Source organism: Tachyglossus aculeatus, chromosome X1 (assembly GCF_015852505.1).
Source record: "Tachyglossus aculeatus isolate mTacAcu1 chromosome X1, mTacAcu1.pri, whole genome shotgun sequence".
Taxonomy (NCBI): Eukaryota; Metazoa; Chordata; class Mammalia; order Monotremata; family Tachyglossidae; genus Tachyglossus; species Tachyglossus aculeatus.
This window is the reverse complement of record NC_052101.1, coordinates 109,413,487-109,435,520: the sequence shown is the minus strand read 5'-3', so window position 1 is coordinate 109,435,520 and position 22,034 is coordinate 109,413,487. Positions and strand designations below refer to the sequence as shown.

Genomic DNA, 22,034 nt, shown 5'->3' with positions numbered 1-22,034 from the left:
ACCGAGCACTACGCGCTGAGCTAGATGCAAGGTAATCGGATTTGGAGTTTGTTTTGTTAAAGCGCTTACTATGTGCCAGGCACCGTACTAAGTGCTGGGGTAGATAAAAGTCTTTTAGACTGTGAGCCCACTGTTGGGTAGGGACTGTCTCTATATGTTGCCAACTTGTACTTCCCAAGCGCTTAGTACAGTGCTCTGCACACAGTAAGCGCTCAATAAATACGATTGATGATGATGATGATGATAAAAGACAGTCAGGTTGGACGCAGTGTCCGTCCCATATGGGTCTCACAGTCTTAATCCTCGTTTTACAGATGAGGGAACTGAGGCACGGAGAAGTGAAGTGACCCGTCCCAAGGTCACACAGCATGCAAGTGTGGAGACAGGATTCGAACCTAGGTCCTGACTCCTAGGCCCGTGGTCTTTTCCACTAAAAGAGGGATTTCTTTTCCACTAAAAGAGGGATTTGGAACCAGGTGAATAAGGGCCTGGTACTGTCACCCTCAAGGACCTTACAATCTAGTAGGAGACAGACACTAAAAAAATACAGGTAGGGGGAAACCTCAGAGAACACCAATACATACGCAAGTAAGTGCTCGTAGGAAGTGTGATTTTATGTGTGTGACTGCCTGAGTGGTTAGGTGATGTGGGAATACCGTTGCCATTTGGGAAGGAAGGAGACTGGGAAGTCTCTCCCCGCTTGAGTCTGTACTTCACTCTGCTACCCAGATTATCTTTGTCCAGAAACGCTCTGGGCATGTTACTCCCCTCCTCAAAAATCTCCAGTGGCTACCAATCAATCTGCGCATCAAGCAGAAACTCCTCACCCTGGGCTTCAAGGCTGTCCATCACCTCGCCCCCTCCTACCTCACCTCCCTTCTCTCCTTCTGCAGCCCAGTCCACACCCTCCACTCCTCTGCCGCTAACCTCCTCACTGTGCCTCGTTCTCACCTGTCCCGCCGTCAGCCCCCGACCCACGTCCTTCCCCTGGCCTGGAATGCCCTCCCTCCACCCATCCGCCAAGCTAGCTCTCTTCCTCCCTTCAAAGCCCTACTGAGAGCTCACCTCCTCCAGGAGGCCTTCCCAGACTGAGCCCCCTTTTTCCTCTCCTCCTCCCTGTCCCCCCCGCCCTACCTCCTTCCCCTCCCCACAGCACGTGTATATAGTATAATTCATTTTACTTGTACATATTTATACTATTCTGTTTATTTTGTTAATGCTATGCATATAGCTTTAATTCTATTTGTTCTGACAATTTTGACACCTGTCTCCATGTTTTGTTTTGTTGTCTGTCTCCCCCTTCTAGACTGTGAGCCCGTTGTTGGGTAGGGACCGTCTCTATATGCTGTCGACTTGTACTTCCCAAGCGCTTAGTACAGTACTCTGCACACCGTAAGTGCTCAATAAATACGACTGAATGAATGAATGAATGAATGAGGGAAGGTCTCTTGGAGGAGATGTGACGGTTGAAGGGGTGGTGGAGCTTCAGACAGAAGATAGGGCACGAGCAAGCGGAGACAGAGAGTGGGTTGGCTTGTGACAACTGGGGTGCGGTGGGTGGGGAATAAGGAGAAGCATGTGGGGAGGACAGAGGGCAGAGTCTATTCTGGGGCTTAAAGCCAATTGTCAGCAGCTGGTGCTTCAGTTGGCGAGGTATGGACAACCGTCGGTGATTTTCGAGGACGGTGGCCTGGAGGCAGGGATGCCTGCAAAGAGGCCTATGTGTACATATCTGTGATTTATTTATATTAGTTTCCGTGTCGCCCTCTAAGGCTGTAAGCTCGTGGTAGGCAGGGATTATAGTATATTGCTGTTATATTGCTATGTGGTACGCTCCCAAGTGCTCAATACAGTGCTCTGCACACAGCAGGCGCTCAGTAAATACGATTGACCGACTGAGGTTATAAAGAGTCGTCAGAATGTGGTAGGTGCTTGGACTAGCGTGGTGGCAGTGCAGACGGAGAGGAAAGGACGATTCGGGAGACGGTCCGGCAGAAACCACCAGCAGGATTTGGTGACAGACTGAATATGGGGAGTGAAAAAGAAGGGGAGGGGTCAAGGTTGCAGGCCTGAGAGACAGGGAGGATGGTGGTGGTGACAACAGTGATGGAAGAGTTAAATTGTGGAGAGGATTTGGGATGGAAGATGAGGAATTCAGTTTAGGACCTGTTGAGCTTGAGGTGCCTGGGCATCCAATTAGAGATGCCCTGGAGGTAGGAAGAAATGTGAGATTGCAACAGTTTGGGTTTTTTTAGTGGCATTTATTAAGCGCTTACTATGTGCAAAGCACTGTTCTAAGCGCTGATTGTAGTTGAGCTACCTTGTCTGTGCAATACACTATACATAGCTTCTCTCACACTGGACGAAATTTGAGAATATTATATAAAACGGTAAAGCATTATGAAGTTGGTCTCATTGCAAGTTTTAGCTTTCTAAGCCTTCAACTATTGTACTTCAGCATGGCCTGGTACTGGGCCCTGGCTGTCCACCTAAGGGTGGGCGACAACAAATTTGCCGCCTTCTCTCCCTGCCTGTCAATCAGTCAGTCGTATTCCTTGAGCGCTTACTGTGTGCAGCACACTGTACTAAGGGCTTGGGAGAGAAAATATAACAGACACATCCCCTGTCCACAGTGAGCTTACCGTCTAGAGGGTTGTCTGCTCGATGCAGACTTCTACCCATTCCAAGTGGATAATCCCTGGCCGGTATCGATGTGGTAACTGGGAAACACAGCGTTGCCCACCAGAAAAAGCATGGGCTCGGGGGTCTGAGGACTCAAGTTCTAATTCTCACTCTGCCTTTGCCTGCTGGGTGGTTTTGGGCGAGTCACTTCACTTCTCTGTTCTTGGGTATTCATCTGTAAAATGGGAATTAAATGCCTGTTTTCCCTCCTCCTTAGACTGCGAGCTCCATGTGAGACAGGGACTGCGTCTGATGTGACCATCATCTATCTTTCCCCAATGCTTGTCACACAGTAGGCACTTAACAAATACCATTATCGTCATTGGTGCCATAGAGTTAGAAGACATTATCTGTCCCTTCAAATGCTCTTGCGGGGTCCATAGACAATTAAATTAAAGATAGGAGGAAATAATAGAGTCTAGAAGATTCATATATAGGTTCTATGAGGGTGGGAGCTTAGGTGGCATAGAAGAGCTGTAGTGTTAGTTGGGAAATATAAAGTGAGATTAGCAATGTATCGGGGAAGACCTCCTAGTAGGCTTTGCGATCTCAGAAAAAGCTGTTAAGTTGGGGAGAGCTATGGTTTGTCAGATATGAAGGTGAGGGCGGGGGTTTTAGGCAGGGAGAATTGGTTAAAAAAGATTGGCAGTGGGATACGTGAGAAAGTGGTGCACCCTGAATAGGCTTGCTTGAAAGGAATGAATATTGCAGGCAGGGGTGTTATGGGTGAACAGAGTAGATAAGTAGGAGAGAGTGTTTTAAGCTAATAGTCAGGAGTTTATGGTCTTTATGGATAGAAAATGGCACCCACCGGAGATTTTTGAAGAGTGGGGAGATGGGTGTAATAAGAACAACTTGTAGGAAAAATGATTTGGGCAGCAGAATAAAGTGTGGACCAGAGAGGGGAGGAACTGGAGGTGGGGAGATGTTAGTATGTTTGGTTTTGTTCTCTGTCTCCCCCTTTTAGACTGTGAGCCCACTGTTGGGTAGGGACTGTCTCCATATGTTGCCAACTTGTACTTCCCAAGCGCTTAGTACAGTGCTCTGCACACAGTAAGCGCTCAATAAATATGATTGATTGATTGATGCAGAAGTAGCGGGGACCAGCAGAGGGGTCATTTGGATTGAGAGGGAGAGACAGGTTCCGGAGATATTACGGAGGAAGAATTGAGAAGATCCAGGAACAGACTGAATATAGGGGTGGCAAGAGAGGGAGGAGGCAAGGAAAATGGCAGAGTTGCAGGCTTGAGGGATGGGGAATTCCACTTACAAGTTCTTTGCTAGCAAGCAAAGGATATTTCTCAGGGATACCATTTACCCGGCAGCCATCAAACTCTAGACGCAATTGTTCATCACCTGAAAGACTCTGTTCAGCGAAAATGAGGTAGATGAAAGAACACAAACAGTACTCAGCCCCTTGTGATCGTAAGATTGAAAGCTTGTAGATGCCTGCACTGGGGCAGGAAAATTAAATTCAGGAACACGAGCAACCTAGGCCAAAGCGATTTAGGATCGACCACTGTAGCGTATTATTAACCACACAGTCCCAGAATTGCAATGTGGCTTTACGTTTATTTGCAGCGTGACCTCAGACGTAACCTTTGTTGCCTGCTGGGCGTAGAAATAGTAGTTCAGGGAATTGCACCGGAGCTACTAGACGGACTTCATGGGTCTTAAAAAAGCATCTGATCTCGTCAGGTGAAGTGACCTAAGTTCGGTCAATTACTAAATAAATTTAGAGCCCCGAGTTCATTAAGATCCTGAACTCGTTTTACTGTCTCTTGACTGGTTGGGTCAGAGTCAAAGACGCCTGGTTTGTAGCCGTACTGGAGGATGCCACAAGGGACCGGTTTACCGGGGTTAGAATAGATTTCCAATCTTCTGGGAAATTTACTTCAACGGTGAGAGGTTAAAGGTGCGATACGCGAGGGCAGGAGAGTGGGGAAAAAGTGTTTTCATTTAAGAGCGGAGATGGAATGGGGTCAGAGAAACTAGTAGAGGGAGTTAGGAACAGGTGCGAGATCTCTTGAGAGCACTGGGAAGGAGGAATAAGAGTAATGTGAAGGGGAGGGACTGCAGGAAGCTCACCCTTGATGGTTTCTGTTTTACTGAGGTGAATTGAAATGGGGGCAGAAAAAAACCCGAAGCAGATCGGAGGAAGTGCTTCGTGGATGCAGGTAAGGGTAACCTCTGACAATGCAGCATTTTAAATGAAGTTTGGGCGTCATCTAGTAGGACAACCACTCCAAAAGGTACGAGTGGAGTAGCTTTCCAAGAAGTCCAGAAAACGTACATCGTAAGGTTGAAACCAAATCGAAACAGCACCAAGAGCGAGCAGTATGATGGGGTAGTTTTTGTGTGTAGGCACAGTGTAGGAGGGATTTTTCGCTTGAGCGTTGAACTTTACAACCACACCTGCATTGCTGGATTAAAATTCACCATCAGTAGCGTCCTTTTTGGATAGGAAAGACAACTGGGTATTTGACACACCATGAAATAAGACCAAGTGCTCTTAATTGCTGCTTTTGTTAACCATGATGATGATTTGATGTGTCCCGTTTTACGAAAGTCCACTTATTATAGCTTGTTGCAACATCACTCCAAATGGGGGAAAGAAGGAATTTTGCCTTGCGGTTCCCTTACTTTTGAAGGTAGGAGCGTGGCTCAGTGGAAAGAGCATGGGCTTTGGAGTCAGAGGTCATGGGTTCGAATCCCGGCTCCACCACAAGTCTGCTGTGTGACCTTGGGCAAGTCACTTAACTTCTCTGAGCCTGTTACCTCATCTGTAAAAATGGGGATTAAGACTGTGAGCCCCACGTGGGTCAACTTGATCACATTGTATCCCCCCCAGCGCTTAGAACAGTGCTTTGCACATAGTAAGCGCTTAACAAATGCCATCATTATTATTATTATTATTGAGGGAGCGATGAGCTAAATGCCTTAGTGTAAAGGCCCCGTGCTACTCGGAAATTCTGGATTCCAGTACGAACCCACCGCGGGTGGAGTTCTCAGCCAACCAAGGATCCATTTCTTCCTCTCGGCCGTAACTGTTTCCCCCCACAGATGCGCATGCTGGGTTTTCTTGTTCACTGCTAGGATTTGTGGTTTCATTCATTCATTTAGTCATATTTATTAAGCGCTTACTGTGTGCAGAGAACTTGGAAAGCACAATTCGGCAACAAATTACCTTGTATCTCTCCCAGCACTTAGAACAGTGTTTCAGCAGGTGCATGTAGAGTTCTGGGCATGCGTAGCTATCCCAAAGCCACGTCACTTGTCTTGACAACTGTACATCTTTCAATCAGTGGTATTTATTGAGCCCTTACTGTGTGAAGAGCACCGTGCTAAGCACTTGGCAGAGCAGAGTGGGTAGACATGATCTCTGTCCTTAAGGAGCTTACAGTCTACCCCACTTCTTAGCATTTGGCACATGAATGCATAATAAATGCTATTGTTATTTTTATTATTATTTTTTTTATTGCTGGCCGTGAACCTGTGATCTAAACCTGCAAGCAAGGTACTCCAGAGGATACAGCATGATATTGGGTGGCAGAGATGGGATGAGGGGAGACTGGGAAACTCAGCCCACCCTATCCCCACCCAGATCTAAATGTTTGTTAATCATAATAAAGGTATTTGTTAAATACTATGTGCCAAGACTGTTCTGAGCACTGGGGTAGATACAAGGTAATCGGGTTGTCCCATTTGGGGCTCACAGTCTTAATCCCCATTTTATAGATGAGGTAACTGAGGCAAAGAGAAGTTAAGTGATTTGCCCAAAGTCACACAGCTGATAAGGGCAGAGCTGGGATTAGAACCCATGACCTCTGACTCCCAAGCCCGTGCTCTATCCACTAAGCCACGCTGTTGTGGTGGTATTCTCAGGCCCATGGGTTCCATACAATACTTAATTTTATCGTTTTAAGAGCACACGTAAGAGCCGTCTGTGTAATCCATTAGAGCTGTAAATATCTTTTTTACAGCTAAATTGTTGGTATGGTTTTCTGTTTTGAACTGTTTTTGCTCTTGACATTGAAGGCTGGCTTATCAAAATCACTTATTTCATATAATGGGACGTTCATGCTTTAATTAGCTTAGGATTTTGCTTCCTTTTGTACTGAACACACAGAAGAATTCCAGCACTAGATGGTAGCATTTTACTCTCAAGAATGAAAAACAAACCCCATTTTTCAGTTTAAATGTAATAAACTTATTACATAATCATGAGGATTTTGTTTGCGTTGATTAGCTTATTCATATTTTCTAAAGGCATGAATTTACCTGTACTGATTAGAGCCAGGCATAATAAGCTTGTTGCTCTCATTTTGAAGAGCTTTTACGTTCTGCTCTGTGGGGTTGCATTGCGATGCGGTGCTGTAAACACACTCCGAACCTCTCATTTCCTTTTATAATCCCTCCTCATAGAATTCCATGCAACCAAATTCGAACACTTGAAAAAAGGTAGGGAGAATCTTTTTCCGTGAATTATTGTGCGCCTTCTACTTTTTATGCAAAGGGTTTTCGATTACCGTCATTCTGCTGGTGTGATTGTACTAGAAGCTCTAATTAACGAGTAGCGATTGACCGACGGAACTACCGTATTCCCTCCCATCGCATAATTTCACAGTGCCAATCACAGGACGTTTGCCCGCCCCTGCTTTGAGCAGGAAATACAAGATTATTTTTGTAAGCTGGGGTTGGAAGAAGAGTATGGTCAGGATGTCGAGGATGTTGATTGAGTGCCTGTTTGCAGCCTTTGGGAAGGGGTGATGGGAATTAGAGAGCAGTCTCAAGCCCATACTGTGTGTACTAGGCACCTGGGAAAGTACAACATAGCCAAGTTGGTAGACACTTTCCCTGCCCGTACGGCGCTTACGGTCCAGAGTGGGAGACAGACATAGTGGAAAGAGCCCGGGCTTGAGAGTCAGAGGTCATGGGTTCTAATCCCGGCCCCACCGCTTGTCAGCTGTGTGACTTTGGGCCATTTCCTTCGCTTCTCTGTGCCTGTTCCCTCACCTGGAAAATGGGGATGAAGACTGTGAGCCCCACGTGGGACAGCCTGAGAACCTTGTATCTCCCCCAGCGCTTAGAACAGTGCTTGGCACATAGTAAGCACTTAACAAATACCATTGTTGACTGCTTAGAACAGGGCTTGGCACATAGTAAGTGCTTACCAAATACCATCATTATTATTATTATTAATATAAGTAACATACGGACATGTCCGTAAGTGCCTTTGTGGGGGGGATAAAGAGGGCATTATTGCTAGATTGAATTGTTCATCATGTATCATCCCGTCCCCTGTTGTTACGTTGCAAAAAGTAAGGGCAGTTATGTGAGTAAATGTGGTATTTTGCCAGGGATGAGGCCACCAAGATGTTTATCGGTAGATTCATTTGTGCACCTAACCTTACATGCTGGATAGTTAACAACAGCTGTGAAAGATATTATTTCAGCCAGTATTTTTCTGGTCTCTGATAAAAGTGGAGACTTACAGCATCTTTTCAATAGTTTCCAACCCCCCCGTCCCCCAATCCAAACCATATGGGAGCTGTTTCATTTTAAAATAAGTGTAACTCCTAACATCTAGTGTATTCCAGGTAGATTGCCGGTCTAATTTGAATCTTAGAATCCATAAACACACATTTCATCGTTCTCCCAGACCCTTTAAGACGACTTGACTCTACCGTAGCTGATGACATCTAGTTCTCCTTTAAGCGGCAGTTTTTGCCAGCCCCCACGTTAAGGAATTTTGCATTATAGTATCTCGTGTCTCATCCAAAGCTCATGCCCACAACCATTTTGCCTGTTGCTGGAAGAATGGTCCCTAATTCTGCCCATCGTTGTGTTCTTGCCAAAATTTGTAGTGAGAACACATTCATTTCTGGCAGAACTGAATACTGTAGATGTGTGGCTCATGCATGAGGAATTTGAATATTGAAAATCAAGTGATTTCAAAAATTTGGGGAAGCTGTAAAATCGGGGATTTGCCAAGGAAGATACACTGAGTGCATTCATTCATTCATTCAATCGTGTTTATTGAGCGCTTACTGTGTGCAGAGCACTGTACTAAGCGCTTGGGAAGTACAAGTTGGCAACATATAGAGACGGTCCCTACCCAACAGTGGGCTCACAGTCTAGAAAGGGGAGACAGAGAACAAAACAAAACATATTAAGAAAATAAAATAAATAGAATAAATCTGTACAAGTAAAATAAATGGAGTAATAAATACGTACAAACATATATAAATATATACAGGTGCTGTGGGGAAGGGAAGGAGGTAAGGTGGGGGGATGGAGAGGGGGAGAGGAAGGAGGGGGCTCAGTCTGGGAAGGCCTCCTGGAGGAGGTGAGCTCTCCGTAGGGCCTTGAAGGGAGGAGGAGGAATTTCCCTTGTAGACTGGTGTCCCTGTGGGCAGGGATCTTGTCTGCCAACCCTGTTTTATTGTGTTTTCTTAAAGGCTTAGTACAGTGCTCTGCACACAATAAGTGCTATTTAAATGCCATTAGTTGTACAGCGAAGAAACTCAGCGGAGACATTTTTGTGAGAGTGATTTTCTTTTCAGTGACTATTATGGTCACATAGGAGTGTTCATCTGACCAGTCCAAGGTGAGAGAGCTTGGTGTAGGAACATGTGGCAAAGAATTTAATATTTAATGACTGGTGTAGCGGTAGAGAAAACAGCTCTTCACGAAGGCAAAGTTCATCAAAAGCAAAGTGCTTCAAATGTTTTCTGTAGGTCTTATTACAGTAGTATGAAATAAAATATTTCTTAGCTTAGTTGTTCATTATCCTTTCATCAATTCACATGATGGAATATTAAATTAGGTCTGGGTTACAGTAAAGGAGCTTAAATGATTTTTCAACCCCTTCTTACATTTTAATCTTTGTTTTCCCTTGAAATAAGGCCATTTAAAGACATTAATTATAGGGCATATTGAAAATCAGGTGGTTGTAAGGAAATTATCCTCAGTCAAGGCTTTACATTTTGATGGAATGCTTATACAACTTAATACTATTTGGAGCTTTCCTTTTGAAATAATTCAAGCCTCCAAATCCAATTATACGTATCCTAAAACAGCTTCAAGTGTACATTCCTCTAATACCTTTTAAGTACTAAATGTTAATTAATTTAACTCCCATATTGATAGATTTAATCTCCGCTTGCGCTAAAAGCGTTTGTGGAGCACTAGGGGAGAATCATGTCAAATTCTTGTAATTTTAGCCTAGTTAACAGGCTTTGCAACCATTTTTCATTTTCAGCGTTGGAGCCTTTTACGATTTATTGGTCTGAACAACACAGAACTTGTTTTTGCCCCTGGCCACAGAAAGGTTTGAAAGGTACGGTGGGGCTTAACCTCAAATGTTATAGCATAGCTGTGGACCGCCTGGAGACAATAGCGGCAGATAAACTAGCTTGAGCTACAGCAATCAGGAATAGAATGACTCTGTCAGAGCAGGGGCTTCCAGAAGGCCGCGATAAGAGGCAGAATCAAAAGGCCTCTCGGAGCATGAAGGGAGTATTAGATGCAGGGATAAAAGAACACTCTTCGTGAGTGGCGTGCAAGCGACTTCCAGAAGCTCCTTAGTCTCCTCAGGCGAGCCTGCACCCTTTCAGTATAATGTTCCTCAAGTTGGAACAAATGGGTTATCACGCACGTAGGATTTGTGGGGGATTTCAGTCCTGTAATAGTTACCGCAGCTTCAGTCGTGAGGATCAATAAGGGGTATTTCACTTCTGGCATACCCTGAAAATATGTATCCATTCAGGTTCCACTCATTCAGAATTTGGGGTATTTTTTAAAATGAAATTTTGTGTACTACCAGAGCATACTTAGTTGGAGGAAAAGACCCTGTTTGTGGGGAGAGCAGGCAGCTTCAAAACAGAGACAGGGACACCGACAATTCAGAGACCCAAACAGGTTGGGGATAAAGAGGAGGAAAAAGGGAAGTCAGAATAGGGGTTTCACAGTGACATTTTTAGACTTTTTTTTAGAATTTCTAAATTCTAAATTTAATTTAGAATTTCTAAATTCTAAATTTAATTTAGAATTTCTAAATTCTAAATTTAATTTAGAATTTCTAAATTCTAAATTTAATTTAGAATTTCTAAATTCTAAATTTAATTTAGAATCTAGACATTTTTAGAATTCAGGTCGGGCAGACCTGAATTCAGCCTCAAGAGTTGGGTGAGGAGATACAGAGTGGGAGAGTTGGGGGTGTGTATGTATGCCTCACTTCACCCCTTTCTGCATATTTCACTGTTGCCCAGCTTGCCCTCTTTTAAATTTTTTTAAATTTTTTATTTATGGCATTTGTTCAGGGCTTACTATGTGCCAGGCACTGTACTAAGCTCTGGGGTCTTATGCCATCCGATCGTCTCCGACCCATAGTGACACCGTGGACACATAATAATCATCTTATTTGTTAAGCGCTTCCTATGTGCCAGGCACTGTTCTAAGCACTGAAGTAGATACAAGCTAATCGTGCGGTCCCACATTTTACAGATGAGGTAACTGAGGCACAGAGAAGTTAAACGGCTTGCCCAAGGTCACACAGCAGACGTGGCGGAGCCGGGATTAGAACCCACGTCCTCTAACTCCCAAATCCATGCTCTTTCCACTAAGCCACGCTGCTTCTCTGTAACATCTCTCCCAGAAAGTCCCACCTCCACCTGCAATCGTTCTGGTAGTGTATCCATGGAGTTTTCTCGGGAAAAATCCGGAAGTGGTTTACCTTCGCCGCCTTCCGCGCAGCCAACTTGAGTCTCTGCCCTGGACTCTCTCCTGTGCTGCTGCTGCCCAGCACAGGTGAGTTTTGACTCGTAGCAGATTGCCTTCCGCTCACTAGCCACTGCCCGAGCTAGGAATGAAATGGACACGTCTCTGCTTGACTCTCCCTCCCGTAGTCGAGACTTGGTAGGATACTGGCAACTCTCCAGGTGAGACCCTGAGAGGGACAGCTCTGGGGTAGGTATAAATTCATCAGATTGGACGCGGTCCCTGTCCCACATACGGGCTGCTTCCTCTCCCCTAATGTGTTTTCCTGATGAAAATGCCACCGCGCTCCCTCTACTTAGCTACCTGCATGATGCTGTGGATAGCCCACGTATTTAGGACGAGGAAGAGGGATATTGATTGATAAAATAGCATTTTAGCAAAACATTCATAATTCAGATATCCTCCTTGGGTCTGAATTAGAGATGCCTCAGGCATTATGTATATTCAGTTCTGCCAGAATGCTACCTCTCACTTAGCATTTTGGATATACTTTGACAGCAGAAAGGGGGAAAGGACCTCTGACAACGCATGGCCGTCTGGATACTGCGCAGAAGAAATGCACCTGGCATCAAGCGTGGTAAATACTACAGCATGAGTGTTCCGCAACATAGAGTTCTGTGAAAACTGGATTTATCTACTTTTTCATATTTGAAGATGAAGCCCAATGGGCGCGAGAGTGTCTATAATAAGCCACGTGGGACCAATCGTCCTGGCCAAATCCCGAACGTACAAGGGTTGCCTCTCGTAGCGTTGGGAACACCTGATCGTGTTTTCATTTTTGCCCCTTTGTCTCTCAGTCTTCCCGCAGCTTTTGCTCCAAAATGGCCTGCCTTTTCCCGAGTGCAGTGCGCCAAGCTAGTCTTTCGCCCGCGGTTGCATCCCAGCTTTCAACCGTCTTGCTGCATTGTCTAACAAAGCAGCGTGGCCTAGCAGAGACAGCACGGGCTCGGGAGTCAGAGAACCTGGCTTCTAATCCCAGCTCTGCTACTTATCTGCTGTGTGACCTCGGGCAAGACACTTCACTGGGCCCGTTACCTCACGTATATGAGAAATGGTACAGTATCTCCCAACCAGCTGCCTTGAGGAGAACTGAAACCAGGTCATTGAAAGCAAGGGAGACAGAGGGAACATTTTTAAAAGGCAGTAAAACAGAGCCTCAGGCAGGGCTGCATCCAGCGGGTTGCCCAACGGGGTCCACTCCAGTCAAGAAATTGGGAGATTTTATTGAGTCCTTAGCGTTTGCAGGGCATCGTACTGAGTATAATCGAGGTAAAAGGACACGATCCCTTTAAGCCTAGTAATTTATGGTCAGATAGGGGAGCTAATCAGTAAAGGAGCCAAAACTGTTCAGATTGAGGCTAGGAAGTAAAAGCAGTGGCAGGCTTTGCGTGTGCATAATCGGATTGGGACTGCGGGGCCTGCGGTAACCTTTTCAGCCACGCCTGCACCCGTGGGTGAATTTTACCATCCGTTGTGATGCCCTCAACTATGAAGAACAACCGTATGTGATAGACAGAATGAATTCCATGACCTTAGTTCTTATTACGAATGGTTCATCGGCATGGCGAAGCGACAGAGCGCCGTGCTAGAAGCCGGAGGACCTGGGTTCTGTTAGCCTGCCATGTGACCGTGGGCGAGTCACTTCTCTGTACCTCAGGTCCCCACCTGTAAAATGGGGGTAGTAATACCTGCCTTGTCTCCCTACCTCCCCATTCCCCCGCCATACCTCCTTCCCCTCCCCACAGCACCTGTATATATGCTTGTACATATTTATTACTCTTTATTTTACTTGTACATATTTACTATTCTATTTTATTTTGTTAATATGTTTTGTTTTGTTGTCTGTCTCCCCCTTCTAGACTGTGAGCCCGCTGTTGGGTAGGGACCGTCTCTGTATGTTGCCAACTTGTACTTCCCAAGTGCTTAGTACAGTGCTCTGCACACAGTAAGCGCTCAATTAATATGACTGAATGAATGAATGACTGTGAACCCAATGTGGGACAGGAACTGTGTCCAACCCAGTTGCCTTGTATCTACCCCTATTCGTAGTACAGTGCCTGGCACATAGTAAGTGCTTAACAAATTCCATTATTATTACTATGGAAGCGCATGGCTCAGTGGATAGCACAAGAGCCTGGGAGTCAGAAGACCTGGGTTCTAATCCTGCTCCACGAGTTGTCTGCTGTGTGACCTTAGGCAGGCCACTTGACTTCTCTGTGCCTAAATTACCTCATCCATAAAATGGGGATTAAGACTGTGAGCCTCACGTGGGACAGGGACTGTGTCCAACCAGATGTGCCTGTAGCCTCCCCAGCACTTAGCACATTGCTTGGCACACGGTAAGCACTTAACAATTTTATTATTGTTATTATTAAGGTCACACAGCAGACATGTGGCAGAAGCGGGATTAGAACCCAGGTCCTTGACTTCTGGGCCCTGGCTCTATCCACTAGGCCACTGCGCTTCTCTGTGTATTCTCTGGTTCTATGACTGTCTCCCCCTCTAGACTGTAAGCTTCTTAAGGGCAGGGAATGTGTCTGTTACAGTGTTAGATTGAATTTATTTATGGTCACAGAGAAGTTGAGTGACTTGCCCAAGGTGACAGCAGTAAGTGGCAGAGCTGGGATTAAAACTCCGGTCATTGGTTCCCAGGCCCGTGCCCTTTCCCCTAGGCCTTGCTATTTCTCTCCTCCATGAGACCTTCCTCAACTAAGTCCTCATTTTCCCTACTCCGGCTCCCTTCTGCATCACCCATGTGGCTAATTATTTACCAAACTACTGCTCCTTTTCACATTCTTTAACCTTTTTAAGTAATTTGGAACAAAGCCACACGCTCGTGTTGGTAAATTAGTTTCCACTGTGATGCTGGGACACTCAGAATTTGAAACGGAATATCAAGATGCTGTCTGAGTTTTAAAGTTTGAAGAGACTCCGAGCCCCATGTGGGACAGGGTCTGTGTCCAACCAGATAAATGTATATCTACTCCAGTGCTTAGAACAGTGCTTGACACATAGTAAGCTTTAACAAATATCATTTCTAAAGAATAGATGGGTCTCAACCGTTTTGAGCGTTTTTGCACATCGACGTGGAAATCTGCATGTAATGAATTTCTGGTTGGTATGTGGACCTGAAGGTGACGTGAGATGACTCTCATAGGTGACCCCACCAACAGGAGCGAATAGCTGGGGATTGTAAAGAATTTGTTTCCAAAATGACACCCAGTTATTTTGTCCAGCTTAGCGCTTAGAACAGTGCTTTGCACGTAGTAAGCGCTTAACAAATATTGTCATTATTATTATTCTGCTGGAAACACTACTAGGTTTAATCTCAGCCCCCTTGGTTTTTTTTATGTGGCGGGGTTCTAGGAGCTCTGAATGACAGAGTCCTTTATGCCCAAATAGGATGACAGTTATGAAATTATAGTAATGTATTAAGTGATGGGGTGCGTACAATATAATTAGATCGGTGATTAAAGACATTAGGTACAGACAATGAAGTAGACTTGGAAAATGTGGGAGGATAGTTCTCGTCGGAGGCTCTTAAACCTGCCTAAAGCCACATTTGGGGATAAGGGGGTATGGTATGCTTTGCACACTGTGAGCGCTCAATAAATACAAATGAATGAATGAATGGTTTGGTGTTGACTGCTCTGCATGAGATTTTTGGCAGGTATGGAAAATGACTCCAATTCCTTTACCCCAGTGAGCCCAATATCAGCACCCCTACACTCTCCCTTGAGAGGAACTAAGGTGGGAGATAACGGGCTTTGAGGTTACGGAGGAAGACAAGGTGCCCGTTGCCGGCAACGTTCACCGTGTCCCTCGTGTCCTTCTTATAGCTTCCTTATAGTCCTAGCCAAGTTCAAAGGGATATACTCCGTTCTGGTCCTCCTTGGTCTCTCCGCTGCTTTGGACCCCCAGGACGTGGGACTCTGCTTTGGACGTTGACTGCTCGTAGTCATTTTTGCTCTGCTCCTGTTTCTCTCAATTTTTGACTTAGGGTTCCAGAATTTGTGAGGGAGAAGCGGTTTGGGAACTGGTTGAAAGAAGCTCGCGACTGGGCAATTTCCAGAAACAGATACTGGGGGACGCCCATTCCACTTTGGGTCAGTGATGATTTTGAGGAGGTAAGTTCAAGAAGCATGGAATCTTCTCCTGGATTTGTCACTTCCCTGCTTGTGACCTTGGTCGCACTTGATGCTTACCCCAGCCCCACAGCACTGATGTCCATAGCCTTATACTGTGCCATTTAAGATTTAAGGATCCAGAAGAAGTGCACAGGAAATAATTACCATTTGGGTAGTATCTGCACATACACCACTAATGGTAGTCTACCAACATTCTGTATATTCAATATAATCCTTACCTTAGGGCATCGGCTCCATATGACACAATGATGGATACTGGATCGGGATAGTTTTTCTTTCGTTTGCTCATTTTCTGACCATCGCTTGAAAAACAAAGGGCAGAAGCTTACATATTTACCAACAGAATTTCGCTTTTAAATTCTGGAAACACATTAAGAAATGCAGTGATCCAGCCCAGGTGGTGATTTGGGCTTTAAAACACATTAATTGAGGTGCTTGGTTTACAGTAAGGCAGACGTGTACCTCTTTGCTGTCTCACTAAAGGGGTATAAAGTTTTCTGTTTTATACTTGAGTGAATCAGATTTTAAAAAAACGTTTTTAAAATGTATATTTTAACAGGTAGTCTGTAGGATCAGTGGCAGAATTGGAAGAGCTGACTGGAACGATATGGGTGGATAAACTCCTATCCATAGTTTATTTTAATGTCTGTCCCTCCACTCTAGACCGGTAGCTCCCCGTGGGTGGGGATCGTGTCTAAAAGTCGGATTTTTCGCAAAGCCACACAGTGACCCCTTGAGTTGCCTACCTCCAAGTTGTGGCTTTGTGTGCCTAGGACACTATCCTCTGCCTACTGTTTCTCAGGGTAACATTTAGATTATCAGTGATTCAGTTCCATGACAACTAAATACCCTGAAAAATCCAATACAATACCCAAACTACTGTCCCAAGCTTACAGAGCTGGCTTGACGTGGTAGAAAATCCATCTGTCCGAAGGGGCGTGATGAGCCAGGGCACTGCCACGGGGCAGCTGGTATATTCCTGGGCAAGAAATGAAGTGAGAATTCCTAGTGATCTTGGCAGGGAATACTGCTTACCTGTAGGGTATTCTGACCCCCTTGCAACTGAGTGGAGACTGATTTTTGGAATTGAGACTGAGTTGATTGATTCCTCTTCAGCGAGGAACGTGCATTCCTAAGTGCCCACACTTGGGTGTGAAATCATATTCACTCTGCACCTCTGGTCCTGGGTTTAAGCAAGGCAATGCCATGTGAAGGCAAGGATCACCTGTGCAAATTTTCTGCTGTGATCTGGGCTAGATCACAGCCCAGGTGGTGATTTGGGTTTTAAAACACATTAATTGAGGTGCCTGGTTTACAGGCAGGCAGAAGTGTACCTCTTTGCTGTCTCACTTCGGGGATATAAAGTTTTCTGTTTTATACTTGAGTGAATCAAATTCTAAAAAAAGTTTTTAAAATGTATATTTTAACAGGTAGTCTGTGTAGGATCAGTGGCAGAATTGGAAGAGCTGACTGGAACGAAGATTACTGATCTCCATAGGGAAAGGTCTGTTGCTGAAAGTATTAGAAACTGTCTGAAACCTGTCTAGCCCTGTTAATAATAATAATAGTATTATGTGTTAAGCGCTTACTGTGTGCTGTTCTAAGTGCTGGGGTAGGTATGAACTAATCAGGTTGGGCATAGTCCCTGTCCCACATGGGGCTCACAGTCTATCTTCATTTTACAGAGGTAAGTGAGGCCCAAAGAAGTTAATTGGCTTACCCAAGGTCACACAACAGACAAGTGGCGTAGCTGGGATTAGAACCCAGGTCCTTCTGACTCCCAGGCTAGGCCAGCCCTAGGTACCACCATTAAATGGCTCGTTTGTTCATGGGATATTTTGACCTGGTTCTTAATCTAAAATAAAAGGCAAGCCATTTTTCAAGAGGCAGTTGCTCTAAAAGACTGGGGCATTTAGCTACAGTCTTTATAGTTCTGGCTCTTATTCCACCAAGTAAATGATGAATTTAAGATCCATTTTGAAAGATTACATTTTTTTTTTTTATCGGATTTGGTTTAACAGCATCGATCACCTCACCATTCCTTCCCGTGGTGGAAAGGGACCCTTGCGTCGAGTTTCTGAAGTCTTTGACTGTTGGTTTGAGAGCGGAAGCATGCCTTATGCACAAGTTCATTATCCCTTTGAAAAGAGGAAAGAGTTTGAAGATGCTTTTCCTGCAGACTTTATTGCTGAAGGCATCGACCAGACTAGAGGATGGTAAGTTCAGTCAATCAAGCAATCGTATTTTTTGAACACCTGCTGCGTCCGGAGGCCTCTACCAAAGTGCTCTGGAGACTACAATGTTAACAAGCTCCCTGACCTCAAGGCGCTTACAACCTAGAGGGGTAGACAAACATTTATCTAAATTACGGATGTGTGCTTTGGGGCTGAGGAAGTGGGGATTAAAGGGTGAAAAAAATCCAAGGGGAATGTAGAAGGGAGGGGGAGAAGAGGAAGAAATGAGGACCTAGTTGGGAAGGTCTCTGGGGGGAGATGTGCTTTTAATAAGGCTCTGATGGTGGGGAAAGTGATTGTCCGTCGGATATGAAGAGAGAGGGCAATCCAAGCCAGAGGCAGGATGTCGGCAGTGAGATATTTATTCTGACGGTTTTGACACCTGTCTACATGCTTGTTTTGTTGTTTGTCTCCCCCTTCTAGACTGTGAGCCTGTTGCTGGGTAGGGACCGTCTTTACATGTTGCTGACTTGTACTTCCCAAGCGCCGAGTGGTAAATGCTCAATAAATACGATCGGATGGACAAGGTTATGTTTGAGTTGGCAGCACATCCAAATAGAGATATCCCGAAGACAGGAGGGAGTGCCGTTTGGGGCTTTTGGGGTTTGGGGGTGTTTATCAGATGTGTAGTACTACAACATCAAAGACACCTAGCTGGACAGAAAATAGAATTCACATATGTTGACCTGACTTTGAGTATGAATCTGCTTGGAGTCGAAATTGTGTAGTGAAAAAGCCCATCACATTTTAACTCAGCCTTGTTTCCATCGTATTGCAGAGCGGTACAGTGGATTAGGTTAATGGCATCTCATTTCTTCAGGGAAAACCAAAGCTTTTCACATCTTGATTAGTTCTTACCATCATTATTGAATAAAATTAGAGTGCTTGGGAGGTCATGGCAATGTGGTAGGCACTCCAGTAAGTCAAAATCCATTTTGTCTACAATAGTACTTCAGCTGTTTTCCAACCTTTGCTCAAGGATGTCATTATTTGTGTCTTCTTTGGTCTAGAATACATCTCTGCAATAGGCTTTCCTCTGAAAACACGAAATTAGTCTTTTACTTTCCCTGTTTTCTTTTTGATTGCTAATAAGACCATGGTATTTCAAATGAGGTCTCACCTCACTTTTAGTTTATAAAGTAATCCTACCATTTGTTCTCAGAAACATAACCTAGAATGTTTCTTGCTTTTTTTTCATGGCTGCCTGTAAGTAATTCTTCATCCAAAATCTAAAGAAACATTACTTGAATCAGACATTACATCTGTCTCCCGCACTATATTGATGAGGATAATAATAATAATGATGATGATGATGGCATTTATTAAGCACTTACTATGTGCCAAGCACTGTTCTAAGCGCTGGGGAGGATACAAGGTGATCAGGTTGTCCCACGGAGGGCTCACAGTCCTAATCCCCATTTTACAGATGAGGGAACTTAGGCACAGAGAAGTTAAGTGACTTGCCCAAAGTCACACAGCTGACAATTGGTGGAGACGGGATTTGAACCCATGACCTCTGACTCCAAAGCCATGCTCTTTCCACTAGGCCATGTTAAGCGCTTACTATGTGCCAAGTGCTGGTCTAAGCTTCTTGAGGGAAGGGATCGTGTCCACTATTGTACTTTTCCATGTGCCTAGTATGATGTTTTTCTCACAGGCGCTCAATAGATCCTTTTGTTTGCCGCAGACATTCTATGTTACATGGCAAATGTCAGCCACCCGAGAGAGGAGTAAAGTTTAGCACTCTAGGGGGGGAAAAAAGCACAAATCAGTGTATTTGGGGAGGGGAAATAGAAAAAGCTGATTGTGCCCAGCCAGTTTATCGGTACCTTCTGCTCTTGCCAGTCTGCTGTTGCTAGTCATGATAGAGATAACTCAAATGTTAAATGTGCCAACCCAGTCGCTCCTCCAAAGTTTGTCCTCCCCTCCCTAACAAGCAACATTTTAGGTACTCCTTGTCACCTTCTCACTAACGTTTCAAACGTATTCCAAATCCCCTACTAATGTAGAAAGTAAGCCTGAGCAATAGGGTTCTTGATTTTCTTTGTTGGGCCATCGGTGTAGATGATGACTTTTGTCTCCTGAAGCATCAGGATTATATTTGTGAATTTTAGACTGAAATAAGAGTAGCTGGCTCTGGGTGCATGTGGGGAATGCAGAAGGAGGGAATGTTTTGGAGCAAGCAATGATAGCAAATGTAGTTCACCTAATAATAATCTTTTAAAATGGGGTATTTAAGTACTAACTGATGTGCCCAGCACTGTACTAAGTGTTGGGGTAAAGTGCAGTCAAATCAGACACAGTCTCTTTCCCACATGGGGTTCCCGTTCTAAACGGAAGGGAGAACGGGTATTGAATCCCCATTTTACAGATGGGGGAACTGAGGCCCAGAGAAGTTTCATGACTTGCTCCAAGTCACACGACTGAGTGACTGACTGGTGGAGCCAGGGTTAGAACCCAGATCTTCTGACCCCCGGCCCTATCAGTCACTGGTGTTCATTGAGCAATGACTATGTGCAGAGCACTATACTAAGCGCTTAGGAGAGTACAATACAGTAGAATTAGCAGACACATTCCCTGCCCATAGCAAACTTGCAGTTTAGTCAATCAGTCAATCGTATTTGAGCGCTTACTGTGTGCAGAGTACTGTACTAAGCGCTTGGGAAGCACAAGTTGGCAGCACATAGAAACGGTCCCTACTCAACAGTGGGCTCACAGTCTAGAAGGGGGATACAGAGAACAAAACCAAACATATTAACAAAATAAAATAGAATAGATATGTACAAGTAAAATAAATCAATAAATAGAGTAATAAATCCGTACAAACATATATACAGGTGCTGTGGGGAAGGGAAGGAGGTAAGGCAGGGGGGATGGAGAGGGGGAGGAGGTGAGCTCTCAGTAGGGCCTTGAAGGGAGGAAGAGAGCTAGCTTGGCGGATGTGGGGAAGGAGGGACAGGCGCTTAGTACAGTGCTCTGCACGCAGTAAGCGCTCAATAAATACGCTGAATGCATGAATGACATCCCCTGCCCTCGACGCGTGACTGGAAACGTGGCTTCTGGGCGCGGGGTCGCCGCTGAGCCAACCCGTTCATTCAGTTGTATTTATTGAGCGCTTACTGTGTGCAGAGCACTGGACTAAGCGCTTGGAAAGTACAATTTGGCAACAGATAGAGATAATCCGTACTGAACAACAGGCTCACCCCGCCACTAGGCTATACTCCTTCTGTTGTCAGGTAACTCCTTTTTCTCTGGAGTATCTTTGCATAGTAGACAGACTTACTGGGCCTGGAAAGGTCTCCAAAACACTCTCGGCTTAGAAGAAATGATGATTGTTGGCTGCTGCCTCAGTGCTTTTCTGAGGCTGAAAAGACTCTGGCAGTAGCACACGGGTGAGTGCATATGAGCCTGTTTAGTAGCACACGGGTGAGTGCATATGAGACTGTTTAACCACCTCCCTGCAATCAACAGTCTCACTCCCCCCCCACTCCCACCCCTCCTTTTCCCAGCACACTGCTTAGGACTGTCATACTTTTATTTTCATCTGTGGTCATAGCCAAAAATGAGAATATAAGAAGTCCAGCGCAACTAAGTCCGATTAAGCAGCTTTGCCACATTATCGTTTGGTGAATTTATTTTTTTATCGTGTATTTCAGGTTTTACACTCTCCTGGTGCTAGCCACAGCTTTGTTTGGAAAACCGCCTTTCAAGAATGTGATTGTGAATGGACTTGTGCTAGCCAGGTGGGTAGTTTCCCCCACCCCTTAATGTTAAGTCTATATTAAAAGCGGTTAGTTCCTTGTGATATCTCAGGATTCGGAGTTCTTCCGTGACACACAGAAGCTCATTCAGTCTGAGCTGATAGTCTTGCAAAATGCAAATATTCAAAACAGCTCTCCCAAGTCTTAGTGCATTTCTTAATGTGTTTCCTGAATTTAAAAGCGAAATTATGTTGGTAAATATGTAAGCTTCTGCCCTTTGTTTTTCAAGTGATGGTCAAAAAATGAGCAAACGAAAGAAAAACTATCCCGATCCAGTATCCATCATTGTGTCATATGGAGCCGATGCCCTAAGGTAAGGATTATATTGAATATACAGAATGTTGGTAGACTACCATTAGTGGTGTATGTGCAGATACTGCCCAAATGGTAGTTATTTCCTGTGCACTTCTTCTTGATCCTTAAATCTT

The 22,034-nt window shown here is 44.8% G+C and overlaps 1 protein-coding gene across 1 annotated transcript in view; it reads left to right on the top strand.

Annotated features, from left to right (window-relative positions):
• Positions 1 to 22,034, top strand: part of IARS1 (isoleucyl-tRNA synthetase 1) — a 139,077-nt gene that overhangs the window by 47,283 nt on the left and 69,760 nt on the right. The window contains exons 14-18 of the mRNA XM_038772223.1: positions 15,464 to 15,590; positions 17,042 to 17,115; positions 17,633 to 17,827; positions 21,502 to 21,588; positions 21,836 to 21,919. Of these exons, the coding sequence (XP_038628151.1) occupies positions 15,464 to 15,590; positions 17,042 to 17,115; positions 17,633 to 17,827; positions 21,502 to 21,588; positions 21,836 to 21,919 (567 nt within the window). The remainder of the gene's footprint in view (positions 1 to 15,463; positions 15,591 to 17,041; positions 17,116 to 17,632; positions 17,828 to 21,501; positions 21,589 to 21,835; positions 21,920 to 22,034) is intronic.